At 40.6% G+C, this 26,137-nt stretch overlaps 1 protein-coding gene across 1 annotated transcript in view; it reads right to left on the bottom strand.

Annotated features, from left to right (window-relative positions):
- Positions 1-26,137, bottom strand: part of LOC117776523 (vacuolar protein sorting-associated protein 13B-like) — a 312,145-nt gene that overhangs the window by 124,057 nt on the left and 161,951 nt on the right. The window contains 6 exon segments of the mRNA XM_034610493.1: positions 12,846-12,957; positions 13,557-13,713; positions 13,926-14,198; positions 15,067-15,208; positions 21,295-21,409; positions 23,122-23,293. Coding sequence (XP_034466384.1) covers positions 12,846-12,957; positions 13,557-13,713; positions 13,926-14,198; positions 15,067-15,208; positions 21,295-21,409; positions 23,122-23,293 — 971 coding nt within the window.

The raw sequence follows: 26,137 nt of genomic DNA, 5'->3' as shown, positions 1-26,137 counted from the left end.
AATACCTACATCGAGCTGAATAACAGAGCTTTTATTATAAAAGGTTGTGAACTTGGATCTGATGATTGTGTTGGTTACTACTCAACACACCTTTGAAATAACTGACATATATTATGTATGGAAAAATAACGCAAAGATTTCTAACTTCACTCTACAAACAACGTCCAGCAAAAAAACAATAAAAAAAGGACTCACAGGTTGCGGTTGCTCCGCAGACCAGATGTGAGTCGGTTGTCAGTTGTTCACACTGACAGTACGTCCGCTACTGGTGGGGGAGTTATATCATAATCATATCAACTTCCTTGAATACAAGTTGGATTATGTACTAAACATAATGTCAGGACTCTACGATATGAAGACAGCATCTTTTGGTCTGTCGATAGCAATCGAAGCCCGGTTAGAACAAATGAAAGGATTCAGAAAGTGAAACGCTGGAGTGCTTTTACTTTGAAATGGGTTCGGGAAGTGTTGGAAACACATTTGTGACATAGACAGATAAACATTGTGGTTCACAGCAGAATAAACAGACAAAATCCTCTTTCAGCTGAGTTTTAATGTTTACCTGTTGAATTTATGTCACAAACATAAATGGTTGCAACACTTTCTGTATGCGTTCCAAAAGATGCACGGCTTCATACTGTTTAGTACTGGTATTTATTTAAGTACACAGGACTACTTTTATACATGGAAATGCCATATTTGTGGCCATATTCAAGGCAAAGCCTATGTAAAAACATTGTGCTGCAGTAGCAGCTCCTCTGCACAACTTATTGTTGAACTGAAGCTAAATATTGTGCATTTAACAGATAAAGTTGCATAACTGCCTTTATATGTGTATATTTATGCTCCTTTAACAGCAATGACAAAAAATAATAAATATTACCCTCCTAAGTGGGTTTTTTGGAAAATATCAGGGTGGTAGATCTCGGCTTACATTTGGGATTAAAAAGTGATCTTGGGCTCGAAAAGGTTGTTGACCACTGGCCAACTAAGCAGGTTTAGAACAGGCACTGCTCTAATATTCAAAATAACTTATTAGACTCTGCATGTGTAATATATGGGACAGGGAAAGATCTGCAATCTATACTGACCCTTCCATGTCATACAGATATTTAAAAAAAAGAAACATCTTCACAAAATGTTGACTGTAATTTACCTGGGGTGTGGTACTACATAGAACCTACATGCAGTTATTGATGCATTAAATATTACCTCAGGTACATTAATATTGTCTGGCAACCTGTCCAGACTGTACCCCGACTCTCGCCCAATGTCAGATAGTTGTGGCTCCAGTCTGCAACTGATACATCCTACCTCCTCCCTTCGGCCCTCTCACCCTTAAAACACATGAATGTGCACTGACTGACAACTGCTTGAGGCTGACTTTTCCTTGACTTGCTTGCTAATCTCTCTATCCTTTCAGTGTACGTCTCCCCGGCTGAAGGTTGTGTTAGTTGGACCAAATTTAATGATTGGTTGTGTTTGTTACAGTCCTATGAGGGCCACAGATACCAGCTTTTGGGAAATTGAGAGAATTTCAACAAATTAGATAAAACGTGTTTCAGAAACAACAAGCTACAAAAAATTCCCTTAAAGGATAAACAGTCTACTTGCTAATGGTGGGATAGATGGAACAAGTGACTGCCTGAAGGCCAAAACAGCAAAACAAAGGATATTATTTTACACATCCTACATTTGTTTACTAGAGAAGAATATCTGTGTGTTAAGAGCATATAAGAGTGGCAGAACAAGACAGAACATGTGAACTTAGAGGGAATTGTATTTAATATTATTGAGTTGATTACAAATATAATTTAAGCTTTTCAGTATTGAGCGATAGGCATTAAAAACAACTGATGATGATTAAGACCCACTTCAGTTCCAACCTGTGCACCTCTACTTTCAAGTCTGTTTGGACCTCCTGCGGTTGTAATGTGCCTCATATTACACAAGCATTAGGCAATGACACCATTGTTTTCTCATGGGTTTCTTTCTTAAAGTAGACTTTTGTTCTTTCATACTTCAACCTGATCTTCAGATTGCCTCTGCTCTGGTCACATGTTCTACTGTATAACCTACTGATAACTGTAACTTGGCAGCAGACTACAGACCCCGAACACAGTTACAAAAATATGTATATGACATGCTTAAAAAAGGTTTTATGTATACATAACCTATTTATATGGATTTATGTTTGCTGAAGAAATAGTACAATGCAGTGACACACAAACAACTCTCTCTCTGAATGTATTGACTCAAACTAGCTGTACATATCAACACACAGCTCAAGTTCAGCAATTTCTAAGTAAATCCTGAGGAAAGAAACTAGACAAAGTGGAGACACACTGACTATCAAGTAACTATTCCCAGTATTCCTAAATTCCATCTTGCAGTCCACCTGGCCTTCCATACTGCAGTCTGAGTGGCCAGTGAGTGTCCCTGTCAGTACAATGACCGCTTCAAACCAACTAAACAGGATGCCAGAACATCAACATGTCAAGAGCAGGGAGAAAAGGAACTAAAACATCATAACGCACAAGGCTGAGGTCGGAGTACACAGGCACATACAATTGCATGTACACACACACAAACGGACACCACACTTTGACAGGGTAGCACTGGTATGTGTGTGTTTTACATGCTACAGCTGAGCACAGAGCTTCCTAGGTTGGTGGTATGGGTGTATTCTTGGAAGCCTTGTATCCTGCTTCAGGATGAAACATTTACTCTCACACACATATAGGCCAACTCATTGAGGCTGAAGTCCTGAAGCCAGGTGGTCAACCCCTGGATCAGGCCCTTTTATGAGTGCAGGACAGCTGAGGGGTGATCCCTCTTGCCTTTGTCAGCATGCACTCTGACTTGACTGAGAGCAGTGTGCCAAAACACAAGAGCAGTTTCCAGGAAGCTCTCAAATACGTTCTGTCACCTTGAGTGCCACCAAATAAGGGATGAAAAACTGCCAGATGTTAAAAGAAAAAAAAGACAGGGCAGTTGTTGGGAATTCATAGAGTGGGTGTGTTGGCTTTGCACTGGGAAGGGTTCACACGTGAAGGGAGTAACTGTAATACGCAGATTTAGAGCTCGCTCACACAGCTTGAATGCGAGTACCAGGAGGGACATATTGTTACCAAAATTAAAAAGGTTTATCTTCTGGTAAGAATGAAAAGTTAATGTATACCTGCAGGTGGTGCAGGAGAAAACCAGACAATAATATGTAGGGCCTAACCTTTAAGGATCATTACAGTGTAAAATGTATTTATTGTTATCCACCCATTACATAAAAGAGCTTACTGTACATACAAATGTATCATATCAGCCTATGGGGGATGTAAAATGATTTTTTTTTACAAAGGATTAAGGTATTCATCATCTTTAAATGATATATGTCCACATCAAATGTATTAGATATCTCTCCAAAAATGATGAAGTCATTTCAGGCTGGACCAAAGTGTTGGACCAGTGAACCCAAAGAACAACAGGCCAACATTGCATCCCCAACAGCCACTGCACTTTGAGCCAAGAAAGAGAGGAAAATAAGTTGTGGTTTACTCGTTTGATTCCCCTGTGGTGAGTCCTAATACCCGTTTCTCCCCCTCCTCTTTCTCTACATTGGAATCATATGCATAAAAATGTCCATAAAAATGTATAGCAGGCCCATGCTGAGGCTTTCTCCCTCCAAATCCCCCTAAACCTCTAACTGCAGGCAGAGGAATACAAGTGTTGTGGTGCAATCTTCTCACAGAGTAGAGGGCCTGAGAATAACATCACAGAGGCCACAGATATTTATGGAATGAACCACAGGCTGTACACAGAAGTCAGCAGACACCACAACACAGCACACAATAAGCTGTATACAGCTCCCTTCTCATATACAGAACAAGAGACCAGTGGCTAAACACAAAGTGTAGAGCTCTGGAGAAGAACTCTGCCCTGATTGATAAGTGGAATTTGAGATACAGAGAGAGAGAGAGAGAGAGAGAGAGAGAGAGGGAGGAGAGAGAGAGAGAGAGAGAGAGAGAGAGAGAGAGAGAGAGAGAAAGAGAGAGAGAGAGAGAGAGAGAGAGAGAGAGAAAGAGGAAAGAGAAAGAGAGAGAGAGAGAGAGAGAGAGAGAGATGATATAATATAATACGGAGCTAAATAAAAAGCAATCAGAAAGTATTGAGACCTCTACTTTTTGCACACTGTGTTTAATCTATTTTTAAATAGATTCCTGCCCATCAATCTACACTCATTAACCAGTGGTCAGATTCCATTTCATCATTCACTCTGGACAGAAACTGAGTCCAAGGAACACTTGCTCTGTACAATAAAGTTGGCCGTCCAGCCAGACTTAATGCCCAGACAAGAAGGGACTTGGTCAGGGAAGTGACCAAGAACTCAACACTCCACTGAAAACAATCTCAGAAGCACATTATCAATCAGACCTTTATGGTAGAGTGGCTGGTAGCCACTTTAAGTAAAAGGCACATGACATTTTTTACGTTTGCCAAATGGCATTTAAAAGACTTTGAAAGAATGAGGAAAAAGATGATTCGGTCTGACGAGAGAAAAAATTAACCCCTTTGGCAGAACTCCAAACACTATGTCTGGTAAATCAGGTACTGCTTATCATTTGGCTAATACGATCCCTATAGTGAAGAGTATTGGAGGCAGCATCATGAGGGTGCCTCTCGGGGAAGCTTGTCAGAATTGAGGGAAGGACGATTGCAGCCAAATACAGAGTTTCTTGAAGAAATCCTGCTGTGGATTTTAGTTGACCGGAGACTAGGTTGATGGTTTAACTTTCAACATGACAATAACCCAAAGCATATAGCCAAGGCAACATGTAGGGGGCCTGGATAGTGTGGAGTACACTCTTAAGAAAACAGATGAAGACACTGGTTGACTTGACTGAACACAGCAGCCAGGTTCAAAGATCAACTGGTCATCCACTAACTTTAATCTGGTTCCCTCTGTTATGCTCTAGTAACACTAGCTCCACTAAAACACAAACCGAGTCTTCCCGTCTCTCTTTCAGGGGAAATGGGATTTTCTCTCTTTTTAGGAAAACAGCCTGCATGATATGTTTGCTGTGTCAACTGGGAGACAGAAAACTCTATCAATCACACTGGTTCCCATAGAAAAGAAAGAGAAATATCACTTAACCTAAAAAATAAAAAAAAAAATGGTAAAAGGGGGAAATAATCCACCTTAAACGACAGTATTCAGTGGCTGAGTCTAAACTTCCTAAACACATTGTCTGAGAACTGTTTCAACATGAGCCCTTATGAACTGAATTTCCAGTCTCATCAGTCAGCCCTGTGCAGCCTTTCCTGTCTGAATTAAAACATAAATTCCAGAGCAAACTTTATAAAAAGAGGCGTATGATTTACTCCGTGTGCGGCTGTCCCCATTTAAAACAATTTCATGTTGCATTAATCCTGAGTGTCAAGGCAATGTGAAATATGTCCTCTGCGTTTACCAGCACCAGGTGTTTCATTTGCTGGACTGACAAAAAACAATGTTTATTCTGGCTGATCCTCAAATCTTTGCTTATTTTATCTTCTTTCTCCCGAGAGGAGAGGAAGAACATGGGTGTACATCTAAAGTGTGAGAGTAGAAGAAAGGATTAAAAGAAAGGCATAGAAACAAGTGGAGCTAAATGATTTACAAGTGACCAAGACAGGTCTATTGCTAATCATCTCAACCACAAGTCTCGCTGTCTCCGAGGCACAAACTGAGCACAGTAAGAATGAAGCACAGGCTTTAGGTCCCCTTTTGAGACATTCCTATTGATGACATACCTCACACTATTAGCCACTTTACCTCTGTTTGACTGCTGGGTGGGTCTGTTATAAGGCTCTTCTGTTGTTTGGCTCTGGTTCACAAATTTTCATGGCTCAGTGCCATTTCCCGTTTTCTGTCCTAATAGCTTAGATTGACAACTGCATTACATTATGATGATTGAACATTTGTCTTTAACACAATAAAACAAGACTCTTTAGGACAAACATGTTGTATCAAAAGGGAATTCTTGCAAAAAGCATGTATTTATATTCAGAGTCATGAGAGGTGCAGTAATAGCATCAATATACATAAACCAACTAAAAGATCAGAAGAGCGAGTTGACCAAAAAAGGACCAATGCAATTAAAGAGATTTACTCAGTCGGTTTGGTTTTGCCCACAGTTCTGTGTTAATGACACACTGCCATATTTTCACAAAAAGACAAGATTTAGAATAGCGAGATGGTAGACTATATGGAATTAAGATCCTCTGATTATATTTTTAAAGCCTGAAAGTAAAGACAGAAATAGATAAAGAGAGCGTTATTTCAAATGGCCCATGTCTGGCTGGGCAATCCCGGCAGACAACATCTTTACTGCATAATGTTACACTGCGTAGTGTATACAGTGCTTCAAGTGCACAGTGCACATGTGCACTTGAAGCACTGTGTACTAATACACTACGCCAGCAGATAGTTATTTCCAACATAACTTCTTTTAGCCATACTATTACAAAACTTAATTCTGGTCCATCCAAAATGTTCACTTAGGAATGTGGCTCTTCATTTATGCTGCTCTGCAAAGGCAGTTTAAAAGAATCACATTAAAGTCTTCTTTTATGCTTTTGATACAGATATAACCACAATTGCCATCACTGCCTCAGAGAGGAGTTTATCATTAAACCTGCTCGGCAGCTAGGGGAGTTTTTAAACCAACTCCTAAATCAGAGTATAAGTGTAGGTCCTGGGTGTCACTGTGTGTGGCCCAAGCAGCTCTTCTCCTCCACTGCAGCAGCGAAGCTAAGCCGGCACACTTTTCACTGGTGTAAACAAACGGGGAAATGGGGTACTTGGCAGCCGACTAAAGTGAGTGATGAGGCAAGTGTGCACTGAAGCATCTAATGAATCATTTGCTGGGAACTTGGGGTTTTATGAGGAAAAGAAAGACGAGGAGAAAGACATGACAGAAGGAGACCAGCTGAAGAGCATATAAAAAAGAATGGCATTACATATTTAAAGAAAATAAAGAAAGAGAGCTGCAGCTGTCACACAGACGCCTGAGAGGATCATTCATAGTTTTTCCCCCAATGTGAGGACAAGAGATTATAATGCATACAACTCATAGGGTCTCCTAATCCTACCACTAGCACAGCAGCAGCAGCAGTATGTGAACCCCAGTGACCGCTGGTGAATTTACTGAGGTGACTGTTGATGCTGTGACAGGTTTGCACCTTTGAACAGAGATGATGTGCTGAAGGTCTATAAGTAGCTTTGTTCTACACCCTGCTTTCACCCCTCATTCACTTCTACTGCCTCAAATTAATAAAAATGGAAGTGCTACCTCTGCTTTTACTACTGAATGAATAAACCTGACTAAAAACCAGTTAAATTTGTATTTATTATGGGACAGATCTAATGTCTTGTAACTCTTAAACTAAATTACCCATTACAGCCGACTGTTCCAAGAAGTGAACCCAACAATCTTTTCACATATTTTCTATATGGTTAAATGTTTATCGTGATATATTGTGATTAAGTTGTGTGTGCAATAAGTCATAATTAGTGGTTATATGTTATGAAAGCCACTTCTGAAACCTGCATCCTTTTAGTACAATGTAATAACTGTTTTCACAAATGAAGTGCAAACTACAGAGGGGTAGTTTACCACAGCTGCAAATTACATATCTTATAAACATCGTCTTGTACATTTTATATGCTCACAACACAAATTAGCTTACTCAATGTTGTAATTTAAAATACACACGTTTTATAAGTACACACCGTCCCTATAAAGAGGGCTTTTCTGTAAAGGTTTGCCGCTGATTTAAAAAAAATTCTGTATATGAATATACTAAAGGTATGAGTCCATGTGAGAAAAACAGACACACATTTCCTTTCCTATCATTTTCTGATCAGGTGAAATCACTTAAAGAGTAAAAAAGTTATTTCCTAGTGTCGGGTGGTAGTAAAGACAGTACAGCTCTGTCACTTTCCCACCTCTCAGGGGACTTGTATCCCTCTTTTCCCCCATCCACACTTCCCTTGCTATGGAAAGGATGCTACTGTGGGAGAAGGGTGCATGTAATGTTCTGCCAGGGAATTTTATTAGTAACAGGCTAGGTCCTGGCTTCAGCAGGCTGTGTTTATCTGTGGAGGGGAGATCCCCATCACAACCACTTATTACAACATATATATGGGCTTAACCAGGCAACCATTCAACAGCAATAAGGGGTGGCTTACTGACCATAGTGTGCTGGGACTGGGACCAGTCTAACCAACGCTGGGGAAACAGAGAGGAAAAGCCAGAGTGGAAGGAAATAACAAATACATGAAAAAAAGGAAAGAAAGAGATTTCAGGGAGAAGGTTAAAAAGGAATAAGACATGAATAGGAGTAGGAGTGGTCGTCACATGAAACATTAAAAAAGAAAGATAGGGGGAAGGAAGGGGGAGGAAAGAAAGGAAGAAATAAGGAAAGGAAGAAAGAAATATATCAGTGGGTTATGAAGATTAGAAAAATAAACATAGGATGAGGAAACAAAGTAGGGAGAGAAAATCCCTCTTTGCGTTTTTGTACAAAGAGGGATGTACAAAAACGCTACACCAAGAACAGTCATACTTTGGAAAGTGTTTTAGAAAAACACAAAGGAGGAGGGAGTGAAATAGAGACCATTGATACAGCCACATCATGTTGACTTGGCGCTGCATCACCAGTGACACAGCAGCCTCATCCGCTGTTACCAGGGAAATGCAGGCATATGCACTAATCAAAACAAAAAAACTAAAACCATATTTTGCAGCAGTGGGATGCTCCGCAAGTCTCTCTTTGACAGAACATGAGGTAACTTGGGGAAGTGATGGAATTTAGAGCTGTGTCATCTAGGTGTGGGTATGTCGGGAAATAAGCAAGTTATTTTAAGATACAAACACAAGCACACACATACACGGAGAATCATGCGCTCAGTTAACAAAAATGCCATTATTTAAATGAGGATAGTTTTATGGATAATACACCAATCATTTGTTAGGTAAAACTCTTCTGCTCACAAATGAATCAGGAAGGTTGAATCAAATATCTTACATGTTCGAACACTAACATTAAAAGGCCATGCGTAGGAGTGATAGCATTTTTAAGATTGTTTGAAATCCCCCTTCCATCAGTGAGTGTTTTGTCCGTCAATTTTTGAAACATACAATCTGACAATCAAACTCATTTTATGCAATTGTTGCCCGAGTTTGCGAGTGAGCAGGATTTGAATTCCTATCACCTGCCCTATTTTCAAATTCTCAACTACTTCCCTTCATTTTATGACAAAGGAGTATTCCTTTTTTGAGCCCTTCATCAGACTCATTATAGTATTGCATTAGGGCATTAAAGCTTCATAGTAATTATAATAATACCTAACATCTACATGAACTACATATTTACTCAGTATTTATATATTAACCTATTATATCTGTCCAGCTTAAATAACAACTACAGCAATATATTTTTAATAAGACACATCTCTTACTGTTGATTATAAACCGTATTATCCTATCATAAGTTATGCCTATTTAGCATTTATTGATTGAAGTTATTGCAGTTTAAAATCAATTTTAGGCAATGATATTGGCAAACACATAAACTGTTTTAACCCCACAGAGAAATAACATGAATGTTGGCCCCTATAGGGAAACTCAATCTTCTTGTGGTATTTGTAAGAGTGGTCCTCTTTCGCCCCAGCCCACGAGAAGCTTTCAATTAAGTGTTCCATGAGTGAAAAAAATTCTCACTGGAAAAACCAGGAGAGACAGAGAGACAATGAAAGAAAATAGGAGTGGGGAGTAAAAGATCTGTGAGATTTTGCAGAGGGCCCAAACCACAAGAAAGTCAGGGCTGAATGCATGCTGGACATTCCCTGGGCCGACTCTCATGTACTTGGAAAAAGCCGACTTTTTCAAGACAGGAAAATGATTTCAGCTGTGTAAATTGACAGCGGCCTTGTAGCTGAAGATGAAGAGGGAGAAAGAGGGGAAGCCTGAAGCACTGTGTCATAATTCCTGCTTGGTAAAGAGGCCCCTGGGGACCTTCTCCTTCAGGGAAACGAAATTTAACATCATATGATCAAATGAAGCTGTGTTAATTGTTACCAAATGAATCTGGAGGGGAATATCAACTTAGCTCTACAGCTTTACAGTCAAACTGGTTTATTTTGCCTTCTTTGAAGAAATACATCTACACTGCATTATAAATACACACTGTACCCTAAACATGTTGAGGCTGAAAGGGAAGCTGGGGAGGTTTGAAGTGTCAAAAACCGTGTTTGTAGAAGACTTTCAAGATATGCTCAGGATATTTACACATGCTTGCTATTTTACCCTTCACTCTACCCAGGGTGTTATTACAGTAAACCCTGGACAGTGTGAGGTAATCATTTCATGTATAGAAGACAGAGAGAGCAGAGCTGCTTAGGTCAGTCATTCACTTTTGAGAATGTGTGGCATTAGTGGTGAGCTTTAAGCAGAATCGCAACAAATGGCTAGAAAGCTTGAAAGAAACTATTTATTCCTATAGCTTCAGTTGGTTATAGATTCTAAACACAAACTGGTTTGCATGATTGCAGGCTCAGACTATGATTTTCTTTATGCAACTTGGGGGAGCACACACACACGCACACACACAGTATAGCTCAGCACTGACAAAGCACATGACAGGGCTTTTGAATCATGTGACTCAGAAGTGTGATCATCCGAAATTGGAGGGCAGATGTGAACAGGGAAGGTGGTGAGATAATGCATGGTTAGGAATGGAAGGATGAACACAGAGAGCGGTCGGACATAATTCCTGGGTTTCACTGCAGAGAGGGAAGTGGTGGTTTTTGGCTTCTGTGTGCAGAGGTTAAGGGGGTGAATGAATGTGGGTGTATTTGTACACATGACCATGCCTGCTGTTACTGTTTGTGAGAGAGAATACATATATGTATTTTGTGTACATTTTGCATGTAGAGTATTTGGTAAAGTGCACAATTGGAGGCGAATGCTGGACTGAGTGTGGGCAAGTTTTTTGTTTGCAAATACACATGTGCCCGACTGTGTAAACTTCATGCCTGTGTATGTCTAGAAGGCTACACGGTGGTATGTGTGTTCAGGTCAGGGCTGAGCATCTTGTGAAGCAATCTACTTGGGCACCAGAGTCACACAGCCAACAACATTACTGGCCAGTATGGGGTGAAATTGCATGGCTGGTCCAACAGTTTTCTTTTGTAAAATTCTGAGAAAAACTCAAGCTTATTTTCCATGCCTACAAGATCACCATTTATCATCTGAGATGATAATAACATGGCAAACATGTCAACAAGATAAATGTAGGCACAGTTTCCATGGTAATGTAGTAGTTAGCTGTGCTAACTTGTACCAAAACAAACAACAAACATTTCAGTGCAGTACACTTTGTGAAACTAGTGGGGATAAAAAATTACCCCCGAAAAGTCCCTGCAAAACAGTAGCTATGGTTACTGATCAATACATTCCTTTCTCCAGTACATCAAACGAGTAAATGAAAGACTGGGAGGAAGACATCTTGGGTACTCTGGGAGAAATGTGGACATGGTTGGAAAGAGTGTGGTAGTTCTCTCAGTCTTGCCTTGTTGGTTACACATTGCCCGTAGGCCTAGATCTCATCTGCCTCCCTGCTCTATACACTCTCTCTACATATGACACTTCCACTAACTGAAGGCAGAAATAACGTCTAAAGTGGCCTCTTGTCTCCTTTTGTTGTCCACCTTCCTTTCTTCTTTTTCTGCATTTTACATCTTGTGTCAGCTCACTTGCAGCTGCACAAAGCATTAGGCACCACTTTTATCTCCCTCATTACATGTGTTTGCCAGCTCCATATCTGCCCATTTGCACAACTGCTCCCTCTCTCTCTCACACACACGCTGTGGGGCTGCGGTTTAGAGGCAGTTATGACACAATCCAGATTCTTTTAGTTGCCTATAGTAGGGAAATGTGTTTTGCACTGAACTATTTCTCTCAGAAGTCTAGATTTTTCCTGCCGAGCAGCTTTGATCCACATGGCATGGGAGGCTTGTGTCAACAGTTTTGTGTTTCAGCTGTAGGGCCCAGCAGTGCCCCAAGGTGTCACTCAATGCTCTCTGTCATTACAGGGGCACCTTAGCCACAATGCAGCGCTGTCAATTGTTGTACCCCAAAAATCTCCCATGAGACAGCAAACATCATGAAGGAATGAACGTGCACCCATGTACAGGCACATACACACCACAAGCAGGTTTTCTGGAGTGTGATTGAGGTGAGACAAAGTTGAGTGGCACCCTTAATGAACTGTGGTCTCAAGTTTGTTGTTGTTCTAATACAACCAGTCAGCGGTGTGTGCGATTTTGAAGCATAATGTAAAAAAGCTATGTAGGTGTGATGAGATTTAAGATAGATTTCAGTGTGATGAGGTGTCAAATATGACAGTTAGAATGTAAAACATCATCTTGTATTAGAGAAATAAGACAAACACATAGTATAAGCTATCATGAGTAAACACAAGAGAAGATAGTAGCAGTAGTAGTAGAATAGTTGTAAAAAAGGTTTAAATAATATAATTATTAATATGCTATGCAAGGGATATTATTTGCATCTGTGGAACTTTAATGTTTTGCATCAATTTAGAAATGAATTACAGGCTTAATAGTTGTGTGTGATGAAATATGCATCATTTTAAAACACTTGTTTTGAATAAATTATTTTAAAAAAATGTATCCCTTTAACAGAGCCATAAATCCACAGTTTTCATCATTTAAATATATATTTACCTGTCAACCACAAAAACAACAGTCTCACAAGTTTCAGTGAGAAGAGAACGTGTCTTACTGGTAGATGTCTTTTCGCAGCACAGTGCGGGTCAGTGGGTTATCGGCCTGAGGAGCCATGCTGAGGGAACCCATCTTTAATACCAGGGTGTCCTCTTGTTTCACTTGGAGATCTACAGAGAGAGACACATAGACACACACACAAACAGCATTTTTAATCACGCCTTTCATGAATTACTAAAAAGGATTTTATTGAGTTTCTCTATTTCTTTCTCCAATTTTTAGGGTCTCAATCTTACTATGTCAAGTGCCTTGAGGTGATGTATGTTATGATTTTGCGCTATACAAATCGAATTAAATCAAATTATGAAAAAGCATTTTTAATCACGTCTTTTATGAATTACAAAAAAGGATTCTATTGGGTTCTGTGTGCACTCTGTCTTACATGGACTTAAAAGTACAGCCTTACCACCATTAGTCATTACAATTCTAAATGAATAAATTAATTTCTGAAAATGATTTTATATTCTGTAGGAGTGTATATAACTGTGGTTGTCTCTTCACAGCCTAAGATATTTCTTTTTGCAAATGTCTCGGCAAAATACCAAAACAATGTGGTGGGTCTGCTATGTCTCTCAACCATGACAGGGACTTCTTATAAAGGCACCACAGTCTTGAAAACACAGCCTGTGACATAATGTTGTCCTATTGTTGTTAAATTTTACCATATGTAAACAAGTGTAGTTCCAAACGAGACAAGTAGTTGTCTGACCTGATGCTGGATCTTTGACTTGTACTGCAGGACAGAAGATCCTGATCACACTGGTGTTGATGTAGATGAGAGGCAAACACCGAGAAGTCAGCATGTGGCTTCTCATTGGTTGGCCAGCTGACTTCCCACGCTCTCTGTAGCGTCTTGGCACCCTTGCCTAAAAAGACATGAAGTCGAAAGCATATATCATTTCACAAGATCTTAACCATAAGTTTTGTTGTTTTTTGGCTGATTCAAATAAGGAAATTAATTCTGATCATGGAAAAACCTAATAAAATACATTACAGGTTAACTAAGACAAGAAAATACAAAATAAAAACATTTCTTTCCAGCAGTTACACAGTTTTTAGAACCAACAGTCTTTTCTACCTGGAGCACCCCTGCTACAGTAGCCAGTAATGGACAGGAGAGCACAACATCAAAAGGCTGGGCTGTCAGCAGGATTTCTCTCAGGTACTGAGGTGAGCTGTCGGCCAGTGGATCGGTGGTCATCCGCTGGTTGGCAGTGGTCGCACTACTGCGCGTCGGCCGCTCAGACCGAGTGGTGAGTTTGTGACGGACATTTTTGGTGACAGCCTGAGTGTAGGTGATTGACAGGAAGCCATGCTGCTGGTGAGAGCCCTCCAGGACTTTGGATGCCGTCTGACCAGTGGTGAGACAGGACAAATCACACTCATGAAGTGTCAACACACAGAGGAAAAACTTCAACTGTTCAGCGTTAATTCTGTCTGATTTCTGTGATGATGGTTAAGCTTGGCTAAAAAAAAACCTCTATATTTACCATAACTATTCAAATCATGATACAGATCCTTTTGGTAGATCTAGAAATTTACCATCAGCAATGCCCTATTTAAAATTTGGAATTTCTAAGGCCAGGTTTAATTAACCTTAGAACTCAGCCAAAATAAAAAAGGAACACCCTCTGTGTATTACTTTAAAAAGTAAAGCTGAAGCTACTTGCTATACAGGAGGGCTTGAGCAAATCTATTCATTTTCTGTGCAGTAATTTAGATTGGATCAAGGTATCAATCCCTTTATAACAGGGAATTAATGGAGCTGCAGCTGTTTTCTTAGGCTGAATTGTTTAGTTTTTTTAGAGTTAAGTTAGTTCTGTTTTTCCAAGCAAATACTTGAGAACACTATCATTTAAATACCCATTAAAAGACATTCATTCACACATCACTGTGTGATTAAAAGGAAGGTAGATTTGTTCGGAGGTAAAAACTGCAGAACATCCATTAACAGTGGGCTTATTACCTGTCAATAAAATAAAAAGTATTTACTGAAAAATTGCTAAAAGTATAAAATAATGGATTCATTGGGAAACATTCTAATATAAATGTAAAAAGTTAAACATTTAAAAATGTTTAAAGCAACACAAGGCTTGTTTGAATTCAATTTAGAGCACTAGTGTCTCAAATATCTCTGAGGAGCAAACATCCCTTTTCTTTTAGGCCACTGTTGATGGAGGATACGCAGAATCAACTAAAAAGAACTAGTGGAATCTTACAGGAGGGAAAAAGCCAGAGAAGTGGCTGAAAGATTCCTGCTTGCTGACGGGTCGAACCAACACAGTGCGTCTGTTCAGCTTGTCAGTGCAAGAGAGGACCACTCCTCCACAGCTGCCTGAGCTCCGAACACCATCCTCCATACTGGAGGCAAGGAGAGGGAAAGAGGAGGAAGAGAAAACAGAAGCAGAGAGGAGCAGAGACGACAAAAAGACACAGGAAAGGGGAGAAAAGGAAGAAAAGCATGAAACATGGATGATTTTTTGGAAAAATCAATGACAGAATAAATTAAAAACTGAGGAATGGTCTTATACTATCCAGCATAAATAACACTAGACAAATTGTTTCATTTAAGGGTGACAAGAGTTTTGAATAAAAAAAACTCCATTTTAAACAACATTTTAAAAAAGTTGTTTAATTGTATTGATTGCATAATTCAAGTGCGTAACTAGTTGAACTATGTAAAATACAAATTTCATTTGTTAGGTACCAGTATAAGACCATCTCCACAATAAGATTTCTTCAACAAGAGAATGGAGGCCTATGTCAAAGTCTCCTCCCACAACCCCAGTGAGGTCCAAAAGTCTAAAGACCCCTTTCCCAGTATTGGTTTAAGTTTTGGATCCCACAGATCAGACACAAACACACGAGTGGTTGTCACCCAATTTTCTTGGCTTGATTATTTAGCCAATCAGAGCCACTGGAGAGACAGGGGAATGAAATTTTATGTCTATATTTTTCCCATTTTCCTCAAAATTATAAGGTATGGTTTTAAGGTTTAAGACCAGAGTTATAGCCAAAACCTTGTTTCCTTATCATGACTTCCTCTGTGTTCCTGTCTGTCCAGTATCAGCAGAGATGAGTGACCTTGATTAGGAACAGCAGAATGGCAGAGGCACTGTATAAAGAAGCCTAAGGCTGCTATTGCTGCTGTGGCACAGGCAGAAGCCTCACCACGGCTGTCTCCTTGCACTGTAGAATGAGTCCTTCACAGTGGCCTGAGTGCCAGTCATGCCCTGGCCTGGAGAGACACACACGGCCAAACTTTAATTGGGCATCTGGGACTACTAATGCTGCAATGGCAGTGCCTGATAATATCTCTTTAATGGCAACAGTACTTACTAAGTTACATTTAGATAAGTTAACCACAGACTGATACTGACATTCTTATCAAATTTTCACAGCCTAGTGGCATGCATCAAATTCAGCATAAAATTACAATTTCCTTTCTATTTGAGAAAATTCTTTGAGATGGTGATAAAATTGGTGTTTTATTTCAATAACGTAAAGTTATGATTTGTAACATTAGATTTCTATAAGTGTTCATCGAAGCAGAGAAGCACCTGTAAAGCAGAAATCAAATGAAGTAATGAAAACAGACACAATCACTCACTTTGCAGTAACACAAAAACATAAAACATACAGTATGTAAAATACACACACACACACACACACACACACACACACACACACACACACACACACACACACACACACACACACACACACACACACACACAGTATGTAAAATGCAAAATCATGCATCACAAAAAAAGGTAATATAATGAAATGCCATATGCTATTTCTTCTTATTTCTTCTACTGATGCCCTCTACCGAAAGGGGCAGAGCAGGCTCTTCTTCCTCAGGAGGCTGAGGTTGTTTGATGTACTGTATGTAATGAGAGGCTCAGTATTTTCTACCAGTCAGTGGTGGTAAGTGTCCTTTTTTACGTGGCTGTCTGCTGGGGAGGGAGTATATCAGCTGGACAGGCTGATAAAAAAGGCTGGCTCGGTCACTGCAAAAAAAATGGACCAATTGGGGACTGTGGTGGAGAGATGCACAAAGAATGAAGTGCAGGCCATCTTGGACAATGACAGCCATCCTGTTCACCACATCCTGGCAGGTTGAAGCAGCCTCAGCAGACGGCTCATCTCGCTGCGCTGCAGGACTGAACGGATTAGGAGGTTGTTTGTCCCCACAGCCATTATGACTGTTGAACACTCCTGCCTCTGGCAGTGGCTCATGACTCATGTACACGATTACAATGACATACTTTACAGCATTACTCCGAAGGACATTTTAAGGACTTTCATCATTGCACCTCTCTCCCTCTATTTTTTTGAAGTATTTATTTAGCTTATCAATCAGATTGTGTCTCTGTCTTATTCGTAAACTTCTGGATATCTGAATTTTTGTAATCTATAATCTGAATTAAAGTATCTCTCCCTCTCTATCTATCTATCTATCTATCTATCTATCTATCTATCTATCACTTTGAATTTCCCCCTCCCTCTTCATTACTCCTCAACAGAGCATTACAAGTTCAGTGAGTGAGGAGTGGGCTTAGTTGTGAGCATGCATGTTTTGCATGCATCATTTTCTAGTGTTTGTACTGTATGTTAGATATTTCTAACATACTATGTTAGTGTGAATATTTTTGTAATCTCACCACTTGGCTGTAACAGTAACTAATACATATAGACCCCCCACCAGCTCATAATTCCTCTCTTCTCTCTTTGCTCCCATCCAGGCACCCTTCGCTCCCAGCCATTTGCAAAACATCTGGAAGACATCAACTTCAATCTGTGTGTGATGCTCCTTGGCGCGACTAAAAGGTGAACTGTCACCGACGCCACTCTCTCTGGGTAGGGTGGGGGTCGTCCCTGCATTTCAGAATAGGTAAAGGTACACCTTTTGGCAAGACCTGCCTAAAATATGAAGGAGAAGAAGCTGTTGGAAGTTTAGAAGACCACAACTTCCAACAGGATAGGAAACCCACAGAGTTTAATATCCAATCACTCCCTCGCATCCTTATCTAATTTTAATTTACATCCTCTGCTCCATGCATACACATATATATATATATATATATACACTCAACGGCCACTTTATTAGGCACACCTTTTCAATTGCTTGTTAATACAAATAGCTAATCAGCCAATCACATGGCAGCAACTCAATGCATTTAGGCATCTAGATGTGGTGAAGACGACTTTCTGAAGTTCAAACTGAGCATCAGAATGGGGAAGAAAGGGGATTTAAGTGACTTTGAACGTGGCATGGTTGTTGGTGCCAGACGGGCTGGTCTGAGTATTTCAAAAACTGCTGATCTACTGGGATTTTCACGCACCTCTAGGGTTTAAAGAGAATGGTCCCAAAAAGAGAAAATATCCAGTGAGTGGCAGTTGTGTGGATGAAAATGCCTTGTTGATGTCAGAGGTCAGAGGAGAATGGGCAGAGTGGTTCGAGATGATAGAAAGGCAACAGTAACTCAAATAACCACTCGTTACAACCAAGGTATGCAGAATACTATCTCTGAACGCACAAACTGTCGAACCTTGAAGCAGATGGGCTACAGCAGCAGAAGACCACACCGGGTGCCACTCCTGTCAGCTAAGAACAGGAAACTGAGGCTACAATTCGCACAGGCTCACCAAAATTGGACAATAGAAGATTGGAAAAACGTTGCCTGGTCTGATGAGTCTCGATTTCAGCTGCGACATTCAGATGGTGGAGTCAGAATTTGGCGTAAACAACATGAAAGCATGGATCCATCCTGCCTTGTATCAACGGTTCAGGATGGTGGTGGTGGTGTAATGGTGTGGGGGATACTTTCTTGGCACACTTTGGTCCCCTTAGTACCAATTGAGCATCGTTTAAACACCACGCCTTGTTGAATCCATGCTACGAAGAATTAAAGGCAGTTCTGAAGGCAAAAGGGGGTCCAACCCGGTACTAGCAAGGTGTACCTAATAAAGTGGCCGGGGAGTGTATATATATATATATATATATTGTATTCCTTGACAACTCCTTTGTCAATTTACTTCCCTCCTTTACCCTTTTCTTGTCCTATTTTTGATACAACAGGGCATTCAATTATATATTGATATTTGCCTGCTCTATCTAACTTTCCATTTATTTTCCAAAAGTGAGATAGCTAGGCCAGATGAAACATTTTGTCTGTCAGGTTTGATTTAATCTGACCCATTGCACACAAATCACCTGGGGTGGGTGATGAAATACCAAACAATTATCTGTTCAGAATGATTAATATGGACTCCAGCCTCTGTGGACTCGCTTGTATACGTGGATGATACAGATTAGAGTGGGCCCTGAGCCCAGAGGTCTTCCACTGTGTCCTAAACAGCCATGACTATAACCTGGCGCGGATGTTGCAGTGTCTCTCCCTGCCAGAACTTTGGTTTGTTAAAAGTATGTTGAGAACACGTTGTTAAATGCACATTAAACTGAAATAACCTAGAAATTAGAAAATTGACCCATTATCTATTTGGGAAGGCATAGGTCTACTACAGAGATTAAGGTTGGCTCTGTCTCAGAAGCAATTGGACACACACCTGTGAGAACAGAAAACTATGATATGACCCACAACACCTTCACGCCCCAAAAATGTCTAATAACAGACATTATCATGGCTTGGGGTGGTTCTCTATACTGTACAAAACACATGTGGTCTGACAGACGATAAATCAGATGACTACAGTGAAACAGGGAGGTCTGTGAAAACCTTGCTAGTCAGGTTCAAAGCCAAAACAGTCACCTGAGTCCCACTCTGACCTGGACTAAAATACCTAGGACCAGGCTAAGTCGATTTTAAAATCTGGCAAATCAGAATTAATTTATATTTTCAAATCAGTGGAGAGAGTGTTGATTGCTAATGATGGATTTAAATATGGGCGCAGAGCCCAAGAGGTCCTTCTCCCTGTCAATGTCTGGCTCAATCAGAGAAGGAGGCACTTATAGGAACATGTCTCGGCAGGCACAGACCTGAAAACATAGCGAAACACTCTCCAGTCCGCTGGATGCAACATGGTGGATTGCTAGATCGCTGTTTCATTATCTCCTCAGATTAAGACATGGAGAATTGCCTCCTCTTGCCTCTCTTCCCAACAGAACATGACCTTAGGCACGTACACAGTGCACACACTTGGAGCTGCTGACTCCATCACAGATGTATGTGATCAAGGCAAAGTCAACGAAATACAGGGAGGAAAAAAAGGGATTTAGATATGGAAAACGAGGCCCCTCCAATCAATGGCAAGAATATGTGTGTGAGGCATGGAAGAAGATCCAAAAATCTTTAATCACAGTTTCACTGTGCTTTAATAATTTCAGAACCCAGAGCTAAATTACCCCATTTTGAGTGGAGCTTGACGTGGGGAGAGACTACCATAAGGATGGAACATCGCCCGGTGGTTTTCCTCCCCTAACAATGTGTTAATGTTTCTGTGAATTGATTCAGACACCGCAGGCTGAGAGAAAATGAGTGACTGACTGAACTCTTCAGCTACGTGAGTCACAGTTGGGCCAGCCCGCAGCCTGTTCAACCCATCCGTCTAGTCTGTTGGTCCATCTGTCTGTCCATCTGTCTGTTAATCTGTGGTCACCACCACAACAGCTGTCTGGGATGACGATGACACTGAGGTGATAATCCAAAAAATCACCCATATGAAGAGAAGTGGAAACAGACCAAGTGTTAGTGGTCTTGGTGGTAAATGTGTGTGCGTGCGTGTGTAGACTCTGGGACTGTGAGAGCACATGCATGTTGGGGCAGTCACCTCATGGATAGAGAGACTGCCCCTAAATTGAAATCATCAGCTAGTTTAACATAATTACTGGCATGACAGCATGGCATTGTGTGTGTGTGTGTGTGTGTGTGTGTGTGTGTGTGTGTGTGTGTGTGTGTGTGTGTGTGTGTGTGTGTGTGTGTGTGTGTGTCATTATGGCAAAATGTGGTCTAGAAGACACCTACTGTAGCGGGGACTAACACAGTAATTGAGTTATTTGAGTTATTGTCTGTGGAGTTCTGTAGTTCATATTACATCTCTGGGTTTTTGATGCTGCTATTTGATGGGCACAGTAAAGAAAGACAGGAAATGTGTCGAAAGAGAGTAAGGGGATGACATGCAGGGCTTTTCCACCCACGTCATATGCTCACTAACCACTCGACTGCCACGTCACCCCTCAAGGTGAGTTGAGATGTGGTCTGAAGATGGGTGTGGTCTGACTCATGTGTATTAAGTACTCGTATAATAATGTAGTAATGAGGACTCATGGGTTAGAACATCAACATGAGCCAAAGCAGTATTGTCGTTAGTTAGAAGGGACATTGTCATTAAATCCAATCCTGCTCCTGAGCTTACTCCAAGTTAAGTAATAACCTAAATATATATATATGTGGATGTGTTTACATGTACTAGATGTACTGTACCTGCGTCGGTAGTGGTCGATGTTGAAGCTGCCAACTTTACATTTGATCTTTGTATAAACATCCTGGACATCTACGGAGGCACTCAGGTCTTCTAGTTCACTGATGACGCAGATCTCTGGCAGAGACACACAAAAGACAGAAAATAATATTTTCTGCATTGCAATATCATTAAGTGAATCACAATGTAAAGGCATTCCCTTCATTAAGCATCTTATTTGTGTTTTGATCCTTGGTTTGCCAAACTGTGAAAGATGAGATGGTCTACCATCTCTTTTAGCATGGTGTGTGGCCACACTTATCCTTGGCAAACAGGCAGCATAGTAGAACGTGGAATTAAGGAGAGGAAGTGTTATATGTGAGAGTGAATTTCATTTCTGTGAGCCAGGACCTGTACTGCATCTAACCCTGTCCAGGTCCTTTGGCCCTGATACAACTACTGTGGTCAGTTTCTGCACAGTGTGTTTTTGAAGCTGGTCAAGACTCACAAACACACCTATGTATTCATAAAAATGTATGTGTGTGCCTCTATGCACCTTGTGTGCAGGCAGACCCACCCTCAGCAGGCAAAGTGAGTAGGCTTTAAGAACTGATTAACTTTGCACTGAACCTAGCCTGTGAGCTTAACTGCTGGTTCTCTCTCATTGTTTCCACTGAGAAAGTCCCACAATCACAGACTAGCTTGGGAAAATGGACTTCATGCGTGTGAAACTATGGTTGCTGTTGTACTGTTGCCCTATGGTGATTCTAAGAAACACAGAAGTTCCTAATGGCTTATTAATATTGAAACACAAGTCTTGTCAGCTTTATTGTGGATAATGTGTGGAAAGAACTCTCCCAAGTTGTTAGATACTCAGAAACTCATAGTCTCAGAACATTGTGTTGATATTGATGTATGAGTTTTCTAAATCCACCCTGTAAGACCATTGGAAACGCTTAGTCTCTTCGTCTTAAATGGCTCATCTTAAAAGAAGGAAAGTGTAACACTGACTTGTGCCTTTTAGCAAAGCCTTCTAACCTTCCAACATATAATAGCATAACATTATACCCTCGAACCATTAAATCTGGAATTGCTTTCAAAAACATTACATCATAGCAGATTGTCTTCAGTCATACTGTATCTCTGGTGTGGTATTAGGTATCTGTGTGTGCATGCATACACACAATTCTTGATTTCAATAACATGCTTAATGTGCTGCATAAAAAATCCAGAAAATCCAGTGGTAGTTCATCTTGCAGCTCAGATGGTGCATATTAAGCCAAAATCCAAAGTAATGCCTATTTAGGATGTGTCAAAGTAAAACCATCTCTGTGAGGTCCTACACAACATTCCTTTTACACAATTAAAGACTTTAAGCTGGGTGATCTGGTTGGCAGATGCTAAATAGTATAATAATATCTCCAATTTAATGTATAACTTGCCTTTCATCACCCCAGTTAAACTAAAGGGAACAAGAAGCAGTTTACTTGGGATTCATCGCCCATTTATTTATTTTTCTGTTCCCACAATCCTCTTTTCTCCCCAGCTGCTTTCCCCTTCTGATTGTTTAATAACTGAATGAGAAAAGAGGCCGGGGAGGATCCATACAAACACTGAATACCTTCCTATAGTCTTTCACATTGGACACAAACAAATTAGCATTTAATATTTTGGTTAACTTTGCACAGTGCTGCTGTGGTTAGCACTGTTTTTTCATATCAAATAGGTGTCTTGGTTTGGATCCCAGTTCGGCGGGGGCCTTCAACAGTCCAAATACATGCACATTGGGGTTAGGTTAATTGGACACTGAATTATGAGAGTGAATGGTTGTTTTGTCTGGGTTAATGTACCTGTGTTTTTGGCAGTTGGGTCAGGAGCAAACAGTTTAATGGTGACCTTGGGTAACATCCACTGCATCCACAGGCTAACCTTCCCGCTGGTACCACCGATACTGCTTGTTTTCTGCTCCAAAGTCACTGTGTCGGCGAATGGACTGTTGTCTGCAGCAGGTACTGAGTCACCCTATGGAATCAAAACAAGATCTGTTTAGTCTAGGCTGGTAACCTGTTTACAAACTGAAAATATTCATATCTACAAAAATGAGCTGTTATATAAATATGCTATGCTTGAATTCTGTGTATGAGTGATTAACACCTTGCAATGCAGTTATCATGATGAGAGGTAAGTCAAACACTCAAGGAAAGACCAAAATCTAAATTCTTTTTGAAAAACACGTGTTTCAAAAATACAAATGTTACTTACAAACTGGTATATTTGCCTTCCATCTGTTTGTTTGCTGTCTGCTTGTGTGCATGTTTGACCATGTGTTCAGTAAATGTGTGTGTTTGAAAAGTGTTGTCGCATAGCATGCAGCCATAACAAAGCAACCACCCGCAATCAAGCCCTCTGGAGAGTAAATGACATCAGTGTCTGGTGAGCAGAGCTCTCCTCAAAGCTGAGCATATGTGTGTGTGGGGGGGCATTGTCTGGAGCTGTCACTGATGTTCACCCCAAACTAAGCCACCAGCATCCATATGGGCTGCTTTCACTCAAGTGAGCCAAGACACAAACGTCTTGCAGCCTGGGAGAGAATGGGAAGTGAAAACCAGAGGTGGGGGCTGAAGTGGGGGGTGAGGTGGAGGCAAGCAGGATGCGGCGGAGGAGGCTGCCTTCTATGAGCTCTCATCTCATGACTAGGGGTTTGGCGAAGCACTGGGGACTTTTTTATTATTTCTTCCGCTCTCTTCCTGGTAAATCTGTTTTCCAAATATATATCTGCCTGGTTGACTCAGACAATATGGCAGTTTTGCAGGATTTCACTTTTTCCACAGTTTCTCCCATTGCAGTGTTGTAATGATAGATTGTGTCATGGTTATCGAGCCTGGCTGTGGTTGGTGAGGTGGTTATCAACCATCTCAATTAGAAAGCACAGCTGCTGGGCTGATTACAGTGTTTTAAAGAGGATCCAGATGAGGAAATTATGTCCTCTTTCCATAAGTGTTTTATTTTGGGGGGGGGGGGGGGGGAAGAGAGATTCATTCATTTGTGTAGTTAAGGGTGGCTGACAGCGGAGCTCAATAACAACGACAATACTAGAAGTAAATTACTGATTATGTCAATTCTAAAATAGATTCAACTTTACAGACAAACCAGACACTAGTGTATATGCTCCATGCACTAGCTCCAAAAGAAAAGTCAGAAAGGTTTTGTCATATCAGTTTAAACATTTTCTTTAATATTTGAGATTTTAAATCTGTGAGCAAAAAATTTAAAAAAAAGATAAGGAATGCACCATAAATACAAGCATCAACTTTGACTGGAGGACATTGAAAGAGTGCTACCCTATTTCAAACAGCTATACCCAAATTCAGAACATAAAAATATACAATATTCATATATATCTAAATATACATCTATTTATAATCCCATGTGTATGTGGAATGCATGTCTTGAGAACCATTCATCTTATCGGCTTCACACGTTGTGCATTGTTAAGGGCACAGGGAAGTGCACACACGACACATTCAATATTAATAAACTTTGAATAAACAGGCGACCAGCCCTGTGTAGCAGCAGCGGCTGGGACTCATCAACGTAAGTGATGACGACAACAGCGCGTTCACAACAACAAGGAAGACAACTGATTCTCCAGCCTTTTGTTCCTTAGCCGCTGTGCAGTTCCAGGGTTCTGTAGACTGAGTCCCGCAGCTGGTCTTTACTTGCTGTTGCTCAGGAAAAGAAGCTGCCACCGACCAAGCAAACAGCCCATTCCAAACAGGCATGTTTACAACACAGACTGCACTAGTATTCACAACTCCTCAAAATGATCTAACTTAAATTCTGTACAGACAAACGATAAGAATAACAATGCTGAATCACTTTATAACTCCAGAGACAGCAGTCATTTCAATTATATGCCTTGCTGTGTAATCGTACGTTTCCATCGTTTCCATGGAAGCAAACAGTCAAGGTGTGTGTGTGTGTGTGTGTGTGTGTGTGTGTGTGTGTGTGTGTGTGTGTGTGTGTGTGTGTGTGTGTGTGTGTGTGTGTGTGTGTGTGTGTATAATAACTGTGACTGGCAGTGAGTAATATGAGCCAAGTACTAATGGTGTTCAGTCCGTCTCAATAAGAGATATTTTAGTGTCAACTGCCATTTGAGGACTAATTGTTCCTGAGTTGGAGTCAAAATATATCACTGCATGTGTGTATGTGTGCATGTGTGTGGTTAGGACTATTTAGTTTAGAATTCTGGCCACTTGGTCGGATTAGGCTATGTAATGTCAAGTGTGGAAACAGGAGCCAGCCGCTGACGAGTGGGAAGCCCACAGTGTACTGTAGCGTGGTTACATTGGAGCATCGAACATGTGACTGCTCCTAATTTCCAGCCAGAACTGCTGCTGTCACTTTACTCTCAGTCTCATATACTGTGAGCTGATTTTACCACAGAAAAAAAAACATTTTTTAAACCCTGAATTAAGGAGCCTTTCCCTCTTGAATCATGAGAAACAGAGCTAAGCGTACTAGAGGTGTCTGGACAGGATGTGGATCGTAATGTTCAAATATATCACATATTGGGTTAAATCAATAACTGTTGGCCAGCTCCCAGTTGTCCACTAGCTACTACCAACCACCCGTTTGGTCACAGTAATTTGATTTGTCATATACAGACTTGACATGGGTGGAAAGTGTGATTGCTGCTTTGAGCTGAGATGATAATTTGTTTGTTGTATATGTGATTGCTATGTTTTCTCTGTGAGCTGACTGTTAAACGTTACAGCATCGCGTAAGAACCTGTTGTGGCTGCACAGGATGCTGTTGTCACAGCTTAGCAAAAGTTACATAGTTAGCACCCCCATCAAGGTGAGG

Source organism: Hippoglossus hippoglossus, chromosome 16 (assembly GCF_009819705.1).
Source record: "Hippoglossus hippoglossus isolate fHipHip1 chromosome 16, fHipHip1.pri, whole genome shotgun sequence".
NCBI lineage: Eukaryota > Metazoa > Chordata > Actinopteri > Pleuronectiformes > Pleuronectidae > Hippoglossus > Hippoglossus hippoglossus.
This window is presented reverse-complemented; position numbering and strand designations above follow the sequence as displayed.